Genomic DNA, 19,823 nt, shown 5'->3' on the forward strand with positions numbered 1-19,823 from the left:
CAAATAAGAGATTCTTGAAAATAAAACATTAACATCGAAATATATTTACACGTGAAATATTTTGTTGCAAACTCTAAAAAAAAAATCAAGATTAAAATCGAATAATTACTAATATAAATTATTGGTAATATCAGGAAACGGAAGTTGGAAACTCGGAGCGTGAATGCTTGCGAGGACAGTAATTTGTACACATATACACATTTTCTACACATGTACGTGAATACGTGTAATTTCATAAGGTGTACATCTAAACCTTATCATCAAATAATGTTTAAAATTAACACTTACATAATAATGTTGGACGTATTGTGTGAAAATCGTAACATGTGTACTTGATTCTTATTTAATGTGTGCGTATATATATATATGTGTGCGCGTGGTTATATACATTTCAAGAATTCGATGCAATAATTACATATCGGCGAGAACGAGGAGTCTTGATTAAAATCGGAAAGAAATTTTATCGAGCGTCCGGTAAAAATGTCATTATTTTCATTCATTGGATAACTGATACGGATAAGATAAAGTATTCGATACGCAATAGTACATAGACAATATCAAGTTAACAACAATTAAATTTTATGATGCTATTTTTTTCGAATTTGATCGTTGCTGATAGATTAATATTTACAGAACCTGGTATAATACTAGCTCAATTAGAGCTCTCCAAAAATTTGAAGAAAAAAGGAGTCTGCGTTGAAAAGAAGGACGAGCACGAGAGCATTACAATATCGAAAAACCTGGCTTTTAAATATTGCGGAAGCAAATCACTCGCTCTTTCGCTGACGTTAATCGCGCAAAATGTTATTTGTTTGCGAGTTAAATGATTCCAGTTTCAGAAATCCTGCCATAAGAATGATATCGCATATAACTAATCCTCCTCTTAAATGATTTCCTAAACAATTTTTTAAATCTTTCTTTTAGATTTTTAGTTTTTTTCAAAGTTTTTGACGCTCGCAAAATAAGCACATGTATGTTATTGATGTCTATATTATCAAATTGATTATTATGCAACGCCTAATATTTTTTAAGTATGTAAAAGCGAGATATCGTTAAGATAAATAGCGATTTTTTGGAGGATACAGTCCTTCCACTGTTGTTTTTTTTTTTCATTCAAAACGAATTCGACATTGTTAAGACATTAAGTTGCTTTCCTCTATCTCTCTATCTGTCTAAAATAAAACAGCAATACATATGCCGCGAGACATTGACGTATCGCACGTTTGCGCTAAGCGGAGATTAATTTTGTCGGAGGAAAATAATGGTTTCGATTGTACACGTTGCCGCACATAATCACGTACCTATTTGATATTCAATTTTTAATTTTTTAATCGGACATGTGTGTACGAAGAAATGTAAAATTATGTAGAATTAGATATGTAGAATTTTGATAAGAGAATGTCGTTTCTTTTTTTAGAAAAGATTTTACTACAAATATACAGAGTAAATTTTTTTACGAACTCTATATGTATATATATATATATATATATATATATATATATATATATATATATATATATCCGGTTTTCGCAGCAATAAGATTGGACGGATCATCGCGTAGTTTCTCTAACAAGCAGTTTTGCTTTCGACTCATCTCACTAAATTCCTACTCCATTCTCGTTCTAAAAACGAGATCGCTGGATATTGATACATCAGCATAAAAATTTGGCGAAGTGTCGGGAGATGGAATTCTTTCCGATATGGAATCGTTTGCTGTTACACCTTGCACCCGTTATTTTGCGAAATTTTTGATGCGATGCAAAAATGTGTTAGTCGCGAGATATGCATAAACGCGATATTTTTCCTCATACCAATTCCCCGCTTCGTGCGTGTCTATTGTATCGAGTGTCTCATTATTAAACTTTCACTCGAGCAAGCCGCCGAATGACATAACGGTACGAAATATAATTAGCACACAATAACAACGCTAATAGCCGCTCATACTTGCGGTTACTATTTTTGTGATAAATTATAGCGGCAATAATTTTGCGCAGAATTCGTATTCTCGAATCGAACTTGTTTGCGTCCAAAGATTCATATCAAGTTTAACGATAGCTTTAAGTGACACAAGAGTAAATTGCCGCTTAAACAGGAAGCGTAATTGTCCTTGGTAAATGATGCATGATATTAACGACGCATCGTAAGCTTAGTAGTTTACAAACACTGGTTAAATTTTAAATGCTTATTATACTGTTTGTGAAGCAAACGGCAACACAAATTTAAGATAGTTAAATCAAATTTTAATTCTCTTTGAAAACTTAAAAGTCGATTTATTCCATACTGCTAACATCTTTTAAATCGTTATCAAAGAAGGAAAAGGAAATAATAATTATAAAAATATGATTATAAAAAACAAAAATTACATTTAAAAAAATTACAAGATAAAAATATTAAAAAAATAGTATAATAATTCATACTAAGTATCAAGCAGCAATTTAAGAATCAAGGAGAATGTAAGTTTAAATAATCGATAAACTCTTCTCTTTTCTCTTTTTTTGATAAGAGCAGATTATATAAAAAAACTTTCGATATTGATTTCGGTTAATTCAACAGATAACGAAACTTCGTGCTCGCCTTTACACTTATTTGTGAATAAGGCGCGATATCTCACGGTGCGTTCCCGGCAAATAAACGCATAATGACGACGACGACGAAGATTGCGCAACGAGTCGTCGTAATATTTAAGTAACAAGAGTGTCGTGGTACGATAATACCTAACTTTTCCGCGACACTCGACAAGACGTCAGAGGAAGACGATGGTGGAATTTCCCTGGAGAGGCGGCGTCGGCTTCTCTCCCGAGTTGCATTGTAACGCGACATTCTTCGCTCGCTCGATTACGCAACGCCTTCGCATTCGACGAACGCCGGTTTATCGAAATGCGCGCGACGAACGCGAGTTATAAATTTCAATTGCAAATACCTGTTTGTCGAGCCTCTATTATCGTGATACTCTGATAATATTCACTCGCTCGTCGCTTGCGCTTAATACATTTCGTTACGCTCAAACTGAACACGTATGCATTTAAGGAAATCAGCTTTCTCATTTGTAGATAAATGTGTCTCTCTGTTATTAATAAAGACGGTATATTATCGTTCATTAAAAATATTCGTGTAATATTGGAAAAATAAGTGACCGATGAATAAAGGCTTCGCGAACACCCTATAATATGTATCGTGTAATAGACCAATTAAATTATGTTAAAAAATCGAGATTACGATTGAATCATATTTTTCCCTTTCGACTTGTATCGATATTAACTGCCTCTGAATTTTCAGTAGATTTCATTGCGTTTCTTCTTTATCTATTGTATTATACGTATGCATAAAGCTAATGATATGAAAATTATTCGAAGAACGTTAGCACGCATTCTTCTACGAGACATGTCGCAATCAGTGACCGTGGCGGTCATTAACCGGTAACTACAATGAAAGGGAATAAAGAAACGAAGAGAGTGCACACGAAAAAATCGAGAAATCGCGCAACTGTAAATAAAATGCACATTTTTTTTTAATTTATCTTCAATTCTTTTTATAAATTGCAAAGTCACATATTTTTAGGAAAATTTTAATTACTAGAATGTATATAAAATCTCTTATCTTAATAATTGTAAAAAATTTTTTTCAACAAAATTATAAATTATTAAATAAACCAATAATTAAATGATGCTTCGTGACACTAATGACGAGAAACATTAGAATACCCATCTTCTTATCTGAGATAATTGGATCTTTAAGTTAGGGCAATTACGTGATAACGCACAAATTTAATTGGTCCGATTAGTCTCCAACATTACACTATATTTATCGTTAATATTACGCTATATATTATTGAGTATGTCCAATATATTTTCTCTTCTCAAAAAATATATGATTGAAAATTAAATAATTATCATCGAACTGGATATATCCTTTTTCAAAACTAATTACAAATTACATTTTAATTTGGCGTTTATATATATAATTCCTGTGGACTCTCTTCCTTGTCTACGTTGCTAGTACTTCGAAAACTTAATCAGTTAAGTACCGAGTCTGAGCAAATACATCAAAACGGCTTATTGTAAGTTATATAAGATTCGCAGACATTCAATCTTTGCGCGATGTTGCAATACGCAAAAACGAGCGAGATTTGCGGCCTGAATTCGATAACGGAGATTAAACTGAGAAGACTCGTCTGTGTACTTTCTCCCCACGCTCGTCAGCGCGCTCGTCCTTGGATCGTGCAACGGGCGACTGACTGACTTCGCACGCCCATTGCACGCCAGAAACGTCCGTCCTTGCGAGTCCTTAAAATCTCACCTCATCACGACTGAGACTCTAGACGGATACAGTCGAGAAATTGACATCTGCGCGGCCGACTTATGCGAATTTTCTACGCTTCGCGTAGAAAGATTACCGAGAGATTCCGCGTGCGCGTCCAATTCTCTGTGTGTCGACAATTTATCATTCTAACGCAATTGTATCAACCTTCAGCGGCTAAATTAATAAATTGCAATAAATAGAAAACAGAAATTAAAGTCCATGAAATTAAAAACACAAAGATTTGAAATGCTTGAAAAAATTCTTTAAATAATCGAATATTTATTGGAGCTTTATGGTTTCACAACGAGCACTCAGTTAATTTTCTATGATTTATACTCCTGATTTATACATTATTCAATATTATGAAATTTGAAGGTCGAGATAAATTTCCGTTTTTTTTTTTTACTAATGTTACTCTTTATTCGCGATTGAGAATTCCGGCAAAGAATTAACACGATCGATGTAACGTTTGAAATGATTACTACATCAGAAGATAAATTCTTCAGAGAAAGTCGTGGGAAGGAGCGACAAGCGGATCTCCTCGAATTTAACGGACGAGACGATGCTTAGAAGTGAATGTGACGACACCGTGGGTAATCAAGTCGAGAGCGTGAGATTTAATTATCCGCTAATCACATATATCGGGAAGTGTTGTAATTACATTTACAACAAGGAACATTTTTAATAAAACTAAATTGTGCGTTGCTTCGGAAAAGAAAACGATAGATATATTTAGGTCATTGTGGTATAACTATAATTTGTTATAAAAAAAAAAAAAATAATAATTTGAAACGTGTCAAAAAAAAAACTTTCTCTTTATTATTCTATCTTTTAAACGTTGATAAGCCCAACTGATTCGAAATCCATCGTAACTTCCGACGTGGAAGCGACAGAGATTGCACATATAAGTTTGTCTTCGTGTAGAGCGAAAAATTAACAATATACTTATACAAACAACATTATCTTTCTTTATCCTAATATTCTCCGCAATTCCTCGTCACTAAATACGAATACGTGTATTAATGTTACGATATCGACATTGACGCTTGGCGCGTACGCGCCTAAATAACGGAGTATCGCGTGTTTATTTATTATAACGACAACAATTTGATCGGTTATAACACGACGTGTTATATCATAAGGGGATAAATCGTCGTCATCGTCGTCGAGCGCCGATGATGACGGCGGGTCTAAAGAGAGGAATAAGGGAAAGGAATTACCGATGTGTCACAAAGGCGAGAGGATACATCTATAGTTTCTGCACGATGTCGAATTTGTCCTTGAAGCCGATAGACTCCTTTTTCGGGTCGTACTTCTTGCGCTTCGCCAGCTGTTCCCTAAGCTCCTTCACGCTCATCTTCAGGTTCAGGCCTTCAGATCGGGGCTCGCTGTTGTTTGCACCATCCGCCACGCTGCCGTTACCCGTGCCGTGCACGTGATTCACATCGCCGTTGCCGTTTTCCCGCATATTGCCGCTGCTGTTGTTGATCGTCGTCTGTGCCATGGTGGTGCTGTTGCTGTGCGCTGTGTCGTTGGAGTCGATTGACTTCTGCGTGCTCTGAAGCGAGATAAATAGAAGGATATATTATTACAGGAGAAAGGCGTTTTCCTCAAATTAAAAAAATCCTACATACGAGGTACATAAATAAATAATATGCAAAAAATAATATATAGAGACACTTTTTGAAATTATCAGGTGATATGATATAATTCAAAGTGCCTTACTTATCTAATAATTAGATTGTTAACAGAAATTTCTAATATTAGAGATAAATATAAATAGATATGTAAATTAAATGCAATCTCGATCAGAAAAAGGGAAGATATATATCTTTGTCTTTATAACTGTGCGTTATTAACGCGCTTTTAATAATCTTACAATTATAAGTATAATGATTGATTCGAGAAGTAGTATCCAAGCCTCGCATCTGAGTTACGAAGACGGGAAAGAGGAGACGAGATATTTCTTCTGGGTCGAATGACATTGCGGTTTTTTCGATGTTTCGCTTGTGTTGGCGCGCAAGCTTCTACACAACGCGCACAGACTGCTGATAAAAAATGCACTGTGTAATACGGGGAGATTCACAAGTGCCTACTAATATGCGCCTTCAACAAAATATGAATTTCCGCTCGAGTATCTCGACTCCTCGACCGGGTATCGCCACGACACGTTATTACTCACGAGTTGGCGCGGATAAAGATCGCTGCCCGCGGAGAGATACTTATAATGACCTTGGATCCTTGATACAATTCTGAACGGTACTTAAAGGAATTCCATTACGCGACGTTGGAGAAGAACCGGTTCCCGAGTCGCGCGAACCGTTTAAATCCCTTCGAAATAATGTTAGTCGGCTATCTCGCTACAGTCCTACATACTGAATTTCACGTACGACTGGCTTTCTGTATTCCGAATTACCATGCAGCCATTTATTTCGCCCGCGAAAGGAAACTACGCGTGTAAACGCAACTTTTTCCTTTCTCCGTGACGACTGTCTCGATAATCTAATACGATATGTAATTACAGTAATCAAAATTGTAATTAGATACGAAATAAGGCATATGTAATGATACACGAAATGCAAAATTCCAATATAAAGAATGCTAAATAAAATAGAATCATATGTGTATGTATTGTTATGATAAATTTTTTCTCTTCATCATGCATCAATTTTATTAAATTATTTAGTAAATAATTTGATAGAACAGAAAATGCGTCCATATAGTATATGTACATTATGTAAAATAAATTTTGAAACGAATTTCATTACAGCAAAATTTTATTGCAATAATAAAAGTCCTATTTTATCCGATACAGAAGTGACAATATTATTGGCCCAACGCTACTTTGTTTAAAAATTAAAATTGAGAAATCATAATTTTACAAGGTTAATGACGAGACCGAATTCTACGCACGTTTTTGCAGAAAGACTGACTGTACGATCACGATACTCGCAAAAATTTCGCGCATGTTGCACATAACGTTTTTATTCCGTCGCTACTGATGCAAGAACTCTGCATAAAATCTGCAGGAATCTGTGCCATGGAACGACAACGATCATGAATGCTTCTCACGATCATCGCGATTTTTTTCTTTTTGTAACCTCGAGCTCAAATGTATCCGCTATATGTTATAAATTAAAATTTTAATCGTGCGTAAAATGCAAAATCGAGCTTCAAAATCTTTGAAGTCAATTATTCAGATAATTTGAAGTTAATTATTCAAATAATTTCGCAATATCAATTATACTTCTTTATATACAAATTAAATTTATTCAATTATTAAATTTCCTGAAAACTTAAAAAAATTTTTAATAAAAATTTCGAAGCAATATAGAGCAATATCTTTCTTATTTAAAATAAAAAAGAACCTAATCGATTTTTTGCTAATACATAGCTTTCTAATAACGCTTCATTACAGTTCTATAAATAGAAGAAAAGAATTTCCTGTCTAAAAATATTATGAAAACAGAGATAACTCGTGTACTTTCACGTGCGCTACAAATTCACCTGTGCTCTTTAGCCCAAACGGACGTATAATTTGTTGCACGCGCGTTGACGCAAGAAATCAAATCATCTATTAAAGGGGGGACAACATTCCAGGACTAGCAAACGCGCGTATCAAGCTTCGAAATAAACACGCGCTTATCGACGGATCGCGCAGGCGAGTATTTAATTATACCTATGCTATGAAAGAACATGGTGCAATACTTGTTGTCGACTCGTTTCTATCCTGGAGGGGAATCCCCGTTATCTGCATATGTATTCAGGCGAAGAAACGTGTGCGGGTTTTTGGCACGCTTTCCTCTAAAATCGTTCTAGTACGAGACACGGAAATCGAATAAGATCGAATAACGGAATTCAGGATGTCTCCCCCGCTGTCTTTCTTACGTTCAATTTTAGATTTAATTTATGTAACATTTCTTAAGAAAATATATTCCCGTTATATATATATATATATATATATATTTTTTTTTTTTTTTAAAGATAAGTAATTACGAAATAAATATTATAATAAGTTAAAATACTTATCAATTAAATGCAAACAAAAAAAGAGTTTGTACAAATAATAGTAAAAAATTGGGCGTATTCATATTGAAGTGTCTTACATTTGTATCAGACACGTTATGCAAAGAAGACAGGAAACGTCCTATTTTGGACAAAATGGAAACCGAGCACAAGAGAATGACTATTAATTGTATCGAGAATACAATATCGCAATTCGCGATTGTACACCGACTTCCTCGAATCCACTATTACACAATCGATTTGTGCGCCATTTGCAAAAATCCTCGTAACAAGATAACGATTCGAAACGTACAATAAACGAGATCTAGAAAAGAAATTTAATATAAGTGCAGATAAAAATATTGCCTTCCCTCCAGAGTTTCTCCAGAAAACGAGTAATAATTGTTTTTTCGATAAATTCATCAAAAAATAATTAACAAATAAATTCCAAATTGTTGTTAAATTATTATTTATGCATTAATTTATAAATTACCGTAGAAATATATAATTTTATATTTACATAATTCATAAATTTAAAATATTTAAATAGATTACTTATAAAAAAAATTTTTGTATTTCTAAAAGCATTTCGATCACGCGCGCATATTTATTACAACGCCCATCATAATGAAGAATCCCTCTCGATTGTTCGCCTCCCACGCATTCCATTATCATAACTAGTATGTTAACGTCATGAAAGAATGAAAGCACTCATCGCGTCGTCTACATATTCATAACTTTTCATCTCAATAAAAAGTAATTACCTCTAGCAATCATGTCTTTACCACACAACCACTTGAAAATTGGCTATTACTTCTCTTTATTTGAATACAAATTTTCAATCTTTTCAAAATTATCAAAAAAAAAAAAATATTTTTTATAAAACAAATATTTTTCTCATTAAAATAATCGCAAATATTTTTATAAATTATTAGATATAAATTCTTTTTCCTTCTCTCTTTTAATATATTATAAATTCTGATATATTAAAATATTTTTAAAGATATAAATACATATAAAATTAAATTTCGTATTAAAAGTGCTATTGAGAATACTATTGAGAAGAGTTATATTCTTTCGAAATAAATCAAATTAACATAATACGATCGTGATGCAAGCAATCACGACGGATATATACGGAATTTACGTAATCTCGTGAAAATTACCGGAAATGGAAGTTCGTCGGAGTGAGGCGGCTGAAATTTTCTGGTCGGAAGAGAAAGAGATGCGCGCATCCCTCATTCGATATCTACATGGCGCAAAATTTTCGTGTTTCACGAAAATTAATTAAAAAACGCCATCAAACACGCCGATGTCCTGCAGAAAAACAGCTTCCTGCAATTAACGATCTAATGGCTCGCATCCGAGAGACGCACATTGTTGCAGACGATGGCGTGCACCTGCGAGTGCACCTACTCGTACCGATAACCGCCTAAGCAAACAACAGATGTTTCCTAAGCACATGTAATTCCTAGAATTACGAGATAGTGCTAAAAGTTTTCAAATTTTCTGGAAACTCTGCGCAAACATTATGACGAAAATACCGAATACAAAATTCATGATACAAAAAAAAAATAATAATAATAATAAATCACTCGATCGAAAAAAAATTTATCTGAAACCATCCTATTTTACTGTAATTTATATCCTTTTATTTTTTCCGAATGATAATTAACTAATAAATTTTTAAATATAATATTGAAAATGCAGATATAGAAATTATACTTGATAATATTAATGCAAAATAATAATTTATTCGAAAAAAGCCAAACCGCGACTTTCTATACCACGAGCTCTCCGCTAGAATTGAAATGACTCATTCCCCACCACATAGCACGATAAGACACGTATAACTGCAGCGAATTCGTTCCATTCCAGCAATCCTTTTCCTCCTTGAACGCAGCTTTACTTGTTATTGTATCGCGTCTCAAGGTGGGGATATTCGCATGAAACTGAGAGTTATTAAAGTTATTTTCTTGTTCAAAAAGATACACACACACGTTATCTTAATATTCATAAATTCCGAGAAATTCGTATTCGGTAATTTTTCCGAAAAAATTATTTGCGACAAAAATTGCTCTAACAATTTATATATATATATATATATATATATATATATATATATCTTTAATTTAAAAATTTATTAATTTTAATTTAATAAATTACTATGTAAAATTGAGAGCGCAAAAATGATCTATCATATCGTGACCCTGAGAAACTCATAATCGGCATGCAAGGATTATAAAAGAAATGTATGTCAGATTTATGAGAACGTCGGATAAGATTAAGCACGGATCGATCATTAAACGTACGAACTTATGCATTCAAATCTTCAAATTTTCACGACTGGTCGAGTCAAGCGAGATTGTTAGAGGAATACGAGAGAAAGCATTGTCGGGAGGAGATTGTAACAATCGTGGAGGCTACGATAACGATATCACCGAGAACCGGAGATACCGGTCCTCTGAAGACATTTCTGGCAAACAAAGCAAGCCTACGAGCGAACTTTATAAATATCGCCTTACTCGTGCCTCCACCACGGAAATCATTATAAATCGTTTTGCAATTATGTCGCTTAATTAGAAAAATGTATTTTATTATAAATTGATTATTTCACTTTTATATTGCGTGAGTTTTAATGTAACGCTATTATATCTACATATATTTGCATATTTAAGTATAGTTTAAATAGGATATTTACGAATTAAAATCTTTGATGAAATATTGATGACTAAAATACGTACAAGTACCTTTAAATTGAAGATGTCAGATATGTCACGGAACTCGAGATGTCGCGATATTTAAAAATTAATCAGCGTTGCAATATTTTCTCTATTATTCTCTATACATATATTCTTCCTCTTCATCGTAATCTCGCCAATTCCCGTCGAGACGAACTCCTCTAACCGACGTTCAAGGGTTAAACGAAGTGTATAAACTGCGGCTTCACGAGTTGTCTGCCTCTGTATAAATGAATTATTGTCTAGACAATGACGAGCATATATAAGGGAGATATTAATAACGCACACGTCGTCATTTTCCGTCTACAAACTAAACCGTTGAAATCAGACTCATCGCGAATTTAAAATAGCATTACCAAATGCTGGTTTCAATATTTTCTTTTTTTAAACTCTGAATTCGCATTATGCATGATGATCTAATCTTGCCTTATCTCATTGCAATTATCTAAAATACTTTGCAAATATGAAAAATATTTATCCATCGTGCATCATCAATATAATGTATATGATTGATATTCTTCATGGTAATATGTTTATTATCCAATTATCTATATTTTACGATATTGAAAATAAGCTTCTCGCATAAAATAATAAATATATATCAGATATTTTTTAATGAGATATCATTTTATATTTAATATTTTATTTTTCCTCAATTTATTTCGAAAAGATATAAAACTTTCCTCGGTTACTCGAATACTCTCTGAATTGCGATGATAATTTGTTGAAAATAATGAAAACTAGGTTTTTTAGCATCTTTGAAAAATCGCTGGTCGCGTGATCGGAAGCAGGAAATAGTAAATGACAACCTTTATTGTCGCGCATAGATGAAGATTCGTGCGTCGGCACGTGCGAATCGGTAAAGCTTCCGCTTATTCAGCATGATTCGATCATATTTCATTCATTCCCGTAGTACGATTACAATGCGAGTACTCCTGTGAGTCCGAAAAATCGATACGATACCGACTCGTGACAATGCTTTAAACACGCGTGTATACCCAAAATAATAAACACACAAAAATTATATTTCCTACTAAAGATAACACAAAAAGTAAAATAATATATAATGAAGAAAAAGGAGAGTATCATAAATATTTAAAAATTATTAGTTGATACACAGAGACAATCTTTTCGATAATAAAATAGAAGCGCAAGAAATAAAATTCTTTAGAGGAAGAAGATAATAGAATTAGAAGGTAATAATAATATTATAATTTAATATTTAAATAATTATAATATCAATATTATAATTAATATCATAGAAAATGGTGCGGAAAAATTCCGATACAATAAAATGATAGATGACAGTACGAGTGCCGTCGATTATTACGGCCCGTCTCGTATTGCAGAACGCGCGCGACAGGGGTTGTTCACATTCCGTCCACGTAATAAACACGCGCTTGCGACACGCGAGAACGCATATATGCATGATATCATCTGACAATTAAAATCGATGTGATAAATCGCGAACCCGTGTTAACGCTTCCATGCCAAATGCGATTCTCAATTCATTCTTAATACGACATTATAATATAAATCGATACTATAATTTCCCTTTATTAATTTTTATTTGCTGTTTGAAAATTCAAATATTAATAATAATTGATAATAATTAATAAGTGACGTTATTATAACACATAATACTGATCAGCATCCTGACAAGCTTGTAATGAACAATAAATGTGATTCAGTGGCCTAGAAACAAAAGAAGAATATCGTAATGTAATAAAGATACGTACACACGTCCTCTTTCTCTTCAATGATTCGTCCTTCTAACATCAAGTCGGAATATATAATCAATTATTTTAATTCTAAGATAACTAAAAGCAACAGTGTTACTGTATTATCTTTTGAACTGAGAAAAAAAGATCGATAGAGGAAAATTGCGTTTCATGGAAAACAAGTAGGAATATTACTTTTATTTTATAGACATCGCATATATTATAGGCGTCAAGCGATCATTTTCCTTGCTATTTTTGTCTTATACTTCCCGATTCAAGTAAATACAGATGGTCTCGAAGATGTAGAGACATCATTAGCTTAGTTTAGGTAGTGTTTATTCGAATTCATGTGTCAGTAAGTGCGGTAAATGTTTCAATGAGTATATCATCGTCGATAGCAGAACAAAAAAGTATCGATGATGATGACGACTCGATGCGAATATCGACAGATTATTTACAGAGAGATAATTGTCTCTTTATCTCTAATTAAATCGGCTTTAGTGGAATTAAAATACGAGTTACGAGTCACGAGACAGAGCAATATAATACGAATTTTATTTTATAATTTTATCATATAATTTTTATATTGTAAAAAAGATAAATCCTTTAAATTTTTACGCAATTAATAGAAATATTATTCACAGATATTACTGATGCATGATGAAAAGATTATGTAAATAAATAATGAGAAAAAATTTGACATTAAAGTTAATTCTTTATATAAAATAATGAGGCAAAAATCTTATTAATAATGATTCGTAAAAGACAGCATAAATTATGCATCTCTCATGCAATTTATATCGTAATTTTTATATGTATATATATATGCAACCTTAAGGTTAAGAATGAGATGCGCAGCATTTTTAAAATGAATGATGGCTATAATAAATCTCACATTAACATATGACGTATACAAATTAAAATCCATAATAAATTTTTATAATCAATATTAATTATGTATAACAATGAATTAAAAATAATTTTAAAAATATTTCAATAATATTTTAAAGCAATATTATTTTGTATTAAAATATTATTTTGTAAAATATCCTATATCTAATAATATCTGAAAAAAATTTTCCGCAATTTAATTTTAGCAAAAATTATGAATAGCATACGAATTACCATAATTTTTTTATCTTTTCATCATGACTGTATCTTTCCACATAATTGATAATAATGAAAGATACATGACAGTGAGAAAATCCGTGAGATAATCACGCGGCATCGACGAAAAAAGCGGCGATTTCTCGTTCTATTAGTCAGCTGACGGCGTGCACAAAGAGACGCGTCATCGCCGAGAGAGGATACGCTATCATTGGGAAAATAACTTAGGTATCCGTCTTTATGCTACTTGTGCAATATTTTCTAAAAAAAAAAAAAAAGGTTTTGATAATCTAAATCACTTCCTGTATCGTGCAGTTTACGCTACCTGATAATCCATGTAAATAAAAGTACTGCCAAACACATTTTTATCGCCGAAACATCTAATCGGGAGTAAATCGCGCAGCGCATGAATCGCGGCAAAAATTTGATATTTGACATTTATAATTTATGATTCGATGCAATTAGTCTCCCGTAAAACACATCGTACGAATGAATATCGTATCTTTACGTAAATCAAATTCACATAATAAATAAACATAAAAAATTTGTATAATAAACATAGAAAGTTTATCCTATATAAATCCAAATTAAGAGAGAACGAGTAATATTGTATACGAGATAAAATTCGATAAGATAAGGATTATACATCACAATATTGTTGACGTATCACAAATTTAATAAGATAATTTTGCAAATAGATAATCCCGATCAAATAAATAGAGGGCATTAAAAGTCACATGGATTTAAAAGAAAATTGTTATTTATATAATTAACTTTCACATTTGCAAATCTCTTTTGTACCTTAATATGTGAAATTTCTATTCCTCTTTTTTGACTGCAACACATCGATCATTGGACTAGCTAAAAGAGCACAATGGGGGCAAGACTATTCCGCAGAGAAATAACTAATTACGATACGATGACGCATGTGCATTCAATAACGCGCACCTGCTTGTATCTTACGCAAGTTCGAATATGCTATAAAAGCTGAGAATATTGCATGTGACGGCGTAAAAAATAAAACACGGCGACCGCATTCAATAAGCAGTTATCAACTCGATAAATCCCCTGTATGTCCAACAAACGTATACGTATATAAAATAAATTGATGAGATTTTTTTACAACAATCCAGAATGATAATATCTATACATGAAAATGTTGCTAAACGCCTAGTATTTATTTGTAGTATTTATTCATAGCTATTTTTATGAAAATAGAACGTTTGTAAGATATATATCAATATCACGCGGGTGCTTGTGAGATACATAAATAATTAAATTTTATTACCATCTACGCACATACACGCATGGCCTTCTAGTCAGATCGTCAATATGTACTCAGCGTTCGATGTATTGCAGAACTGCACACGCGTTGTGAGCGTGTGCCAGACACTTTCTAAGCATGAACGGACGCGACGTAAACACACGAGAGCGGCAGCGGCGGCGGCGGCGGCGGCGACAAATCCAACAGGTGGACCCAACTCGGATAAATTCCACGTGAATGCCACGGATTCTTTCGATACGGGCGCGTCGTTTCTCGGAACTTTCAAAGCCGAAGAGAAGACGCGATTAACGCATCTGCGTTTGCCTTAATGAATCATTTTCCAGAAATTTATCTGCATATATATGGCGCATAAATTTTTGGTAGATGTAAAAATATAGCTGGTGAGAAGTAGATAACAGTCATCATAGAAGTGAATTATTCTAATTTTATTTATAGTATTAAAATTTTTATATAATATAAAGCAGAAAGAGAAAATGCGATATTTATTTTTATTTCACTTGGAAATCTTGATAGATCGATTTGTAAAATTGTTTGTAAAATTATATTTCCATTCCATAAATTCAAATATATACATGCATTTATATTTAGTATAAATTAATCGTCTGTAATTCCAAAATGAATCTAATGACACCTATTACTCTTGTGTGCAATTTAAATTTCATAACTTATTGTATGTCGACATAAATTGCGCATTTATTTCGTATATAGCCATTTTTTATCCATAATAATGATCTAATATAAAAAGCATCTTAATTTCAAGAGTACCAAGTTTTTTTCCAATTATATACATAATATCATAAACATATATATATATATATAAAACTTATGTATTATGTATATACATGAATTCCATAATAATAAGTCTCTATTAAAAGAAAAAAAAATTGAGATGGGAATAAAATGCATATTGCGCAATTTGCCGTTTAAATCATTAAAATTTACGATACGTAATAAACCGTGTGCTCGGTACGTGTAAAGTTAAGATACGAAAAGCAGAAGAGAGACATTACTCACCTCGTCGACTGAGCAATTGCTGCCGTCGGAGCGATCCTCTACGCTGTTGGGATTCTTCTCCGGCGTCTTGATAACCTTGATGTTGGGCATGGTGCCCTTGATGATGATATTATTCTCCCTGAAGTAATCGTCGGCCTCCTGATCGACCACTAGCAGCTTGGTCTCGTTGGGGAATGCCTTGATGCGCTCGACCACCTGATTGTGGGTCTCGTTCGCGATGTCGATCTCGTTCACCTCGATTATCCGGTCGCCCTGGCGCAGACCGGCCGCCTGGCTCGGCGAGCCGTCGTCCACCTTGCCGATGAACTGGCCGTTCTTGCCCTTCTGCGCGTGCAGATTGAAACCGTAACCGGGGAAGTCGTCCCACTTGACGATGTGGCAGAGTCGCGCGCACGGCTTATCGTCCTTCAACGAGGACATCGCGTCGGTCTCGAACCGCGATGAGAGTCGAGAAGGGAATGAAGAGAATAAAAAAAAAAAAAGAAAGGAAACAATGCGGAGAGACGCGCCCCGCGAATCCGGGATCAGATCGGGAGACACACCGTATACCCGCACCAAGGAACGCGCGAAACGCGAGTCACGCGCGAACCGAGACGAGCGCGATGAGGACAAACACCACGAGACGGACGCGCGCGCACTTATGACGCGAGCGGGCGCGAACGATGGCGGAGAGGCCCGAAGCGTCGGGCCTCGGCCTCGGCTATCCGATGATTACCGAATCGATCCGACCGTCCCCGATATTACTCTACGCCACGAAGCGATCGCTGGGACCGGTCTGACGATTGCCGCGAAACGCGATTTCGCGCGTAATGGCGCACTCGACCGACGAGTATCGCGAATTTTTAATTTTTCGCGAACAGCCTTATCGAGATTTCTCCATCTTTTATTCTTACGTTGTAACAATCGAGTTTTCTTTCGTTACGTTCTCTCTTGTGACTTTATTTGCATTTAAGAATCTTAAGTTAAGATTAAAGACGAATATCTTCTTCGTTGATGTATCTTCATTGTCGATTTGTACTTTACGAATTTGTCGTACAAAAGTCGCTTTATCGTTATACATCGCGCGTGATTTACGTGCATCAATCGTGCCGAAACGAGATGTAAATCCGTTCAACGCGTTCCCGAGCACGATTCCAAAGAAATATAACGAAAAACACTGTTACGAGGACGGACTTACCGAACCGTGCCGAACTGGAAAAGCGAAAGGACGCAGCAACGAACGAAGTGAAGTAGGTTGTAAACTGTCATGGCGGCGACGCCTGGTGACAGGTGCGGGAAACTGCGCATGTTACGATCCAGATCGAATATATTAGTCGATAAAAAACCACGAAAATATTTATATTCTTAGACGCTCAGTTTGTTAATTTTCAGAATAGAAAAATAAATAAATATTTAAATGAAATAACACAATTTTTGAAATTTAAGCAGGATACCTTTTGCGGCCCGGCTTACCTCCCCAACGTTATTTGCTACGATTTTGTATTAGATTGTATATAATTATCTCTCTCTCGCTCTAAATTTTTGACGTATTTTTATATAAATAGAAAATATTCTCTAAATGTCATATACACTTGAATCAAAAATTAAATTAAATAACTCACTTATTTAATTGCAATGAAACAAATGGAATAACCGGTTTTATATACTGCGCCTTCGATTTTTATATTGCAATCTTCCATTTAGACATCAATTAAGTAGAAAATCATGAAAATATGCAATATTGGCATTAAATTAACACGATAAAAAAAATTATGGCTGTCTTTACTTATCTCAATCCATCGAGACTAAATATAAAACTTATACAAGCTGTACGAACAACAGTATCGTTATTAATGAGTAGTCGTGTTTTTTTTTTAATACGACTTTTGCGATTAATACCTGCTCGTCTCTAATGAATATGCTAAGTTCCTCTTTTCCACGAAATGCGACAAGGCAATTGATGCTGATGCGAGCGAGTCGCGGATGCTCGTAATGCGAGATTGTAATCGTGATGCAACCGCGCTGGCGTAACAATGCCGATTTGAGGAAATACGAATGCGCGCGTCGCGATAAAAGGGGACACGCGCAAACCACCCACGATAAAACGAATAAAAGTAGGCGCGCCATCGCGCGAAAAAATCCTTCAGAGCGAATGCGCTCGGCAATTAGGCGGCAAAGTTAATGATACGTGGCTGTATATACCTAACTTCAAACATCAGATCATTAGGGACATATGTACGACGTGACATCTATATATGACGTACATATTTGATGGTGAGAAAAGAAATATCGACAAAATTAAATTTTTACAATTTTTTTTTTTTCATATTTTATATTTAAAAATGAATCTATATTTACGGATTAATTTAAATTATGCACCTATACTTTAATGAATAAATCGCGAAATAGCTATTTACCGACAAAGATTGGCCTGCTGATGTCAGTCTCGAACATAAACCGACCTTCTTCTTCTCGACCGTCCAAGTTGAAGTCCCTATTAAATGATTACGAAATAGCAAGCACAATGATGCACGGCAATTATGGTACACGCGGCTATCACCTCGCCACTTCCGTTCTTCGGCAATCTTTGCGGGCAGCTGCTCGGTCGCAATAAAACGTAATAAAACCGCTTAGCACAGCTTAAATAACCTTAATCATTTCTACGGATAGTTTCTCTCCGCAAATGCAACATACACAAAAACTTAAATGATACTTTACAGTCATACTACTAATCTATTTGCATTTTCATAAACGTCATGATAGAGCGCAAATAAAAAATGAATCACATGTTACCATTGGGAATCTGATAAAAAAATTATTTTAATATAATAATATAATTAAATTCAAAAATAATATTTTAAAAAGTTACTATATGTTTATCACATATAGTAATTTAAGAAAATATTAAATTTAATGTTAGACAAAAAGTCATTTCTCTAATATGTGTCAGAGCTGTCAGACAATAGTGTTATAATAATCAATCTTGCTGGCATCGTCTTTATGCATTCGACAACAAACTTTACGTGTGTACTCATATCTTAACGATGACGAATCACACTGCGTGTTGTTATGCTTATTCGTGTTGAAGACTCACCAAGACTCGCATATGCATGTGGCATTTTTTCTCGCAGATACGAAGAATATTTCGAAAACGTCGGTCTCGCGAGTTATATCGAAAATTATATCTTTATCTCATGCCATATTTTCATATATAAATTTTCATATCTAAACCTTCATAAACTTTTCAATGAATTATGAAACTCTGTAAGAAAAAGAAATTAATTTTTTGATGTGCCTTTGTGTCGATCAAAACGATAACAACAGTGAACTATGAATTCAAATTAATTTTGAATATTTATTATTTATTGTTAGATTTTAAATAGTAAAACAATCTTTAATTAGAAATCGATTAATTATGTATTTTATCAATAATGTATTATATTAATGCTATTCTTGTCATCACGCTCTCAACAAAGATTGTATACTAATCAGCTTATTATGATTACCAGAATCAGAGATACACATAAAGTGTTTCTCACGATTACAATACAGTCCTTATCGATGTGGAGATCTCAGGTTGCGTATGATAATTGATATTTTATTCAGGATATGGTTAATCATACGAGAAACAAACGGGAAATCTCTTTAGATACGAAGGCCAAAGCTATGGAA

At 33.9% G+C, this 19,823-nt stretch overlaps 1 protein-coding gene across 1 annotated transcript; it reads right to left on the minus strand.

The window, feature by feature from the left end:
- Nucleotides 1-200: 200 nt before the first annotated feature.
- On the minus strand, nucleotides 201-16,806 carry LOC126850932 (Na(+)/H(+) exchange regulatory cofactor NHE-RF1). Its single transcript, XM_050594421.1, has 2 exons — nucleotides 16,173-16,806; nucleotides 201-5,857 (listed from the first exon to the last, which is right to left on the minus strand). The coding sequence occupies exons 1-2, from the start codon at nucleotides 16,590-16,592 to the stop codon at nucleotides 5,549-5,551; spliced, it is 729 nt and encodes a 242-aa protein (XP_050450378.1). The 5' UTR covers nucleotides 16,593-16,806; the 3' UTR covers nucleotides 201-5,548.
- Nucleotides 16,807-19,823: the final 3,017 nt, after the last annotated feature.

The sequence above is a fragment of the Cataglyphis hispanica genome, chromosome 7 (assembly GCF_021464435.1).
Source record: "Cataglyphis hispanica isolate Lineage 1 chromosome 7, ULB_Chis1_1.0, whole genome shotgun sequence".
Lineage (NCBI taxonomy): Eukaryota > Metazoa > Arthropoda > Insecta > Hymenoptera > Formicidae > Cataglyphis > Cataglyphis hispanica.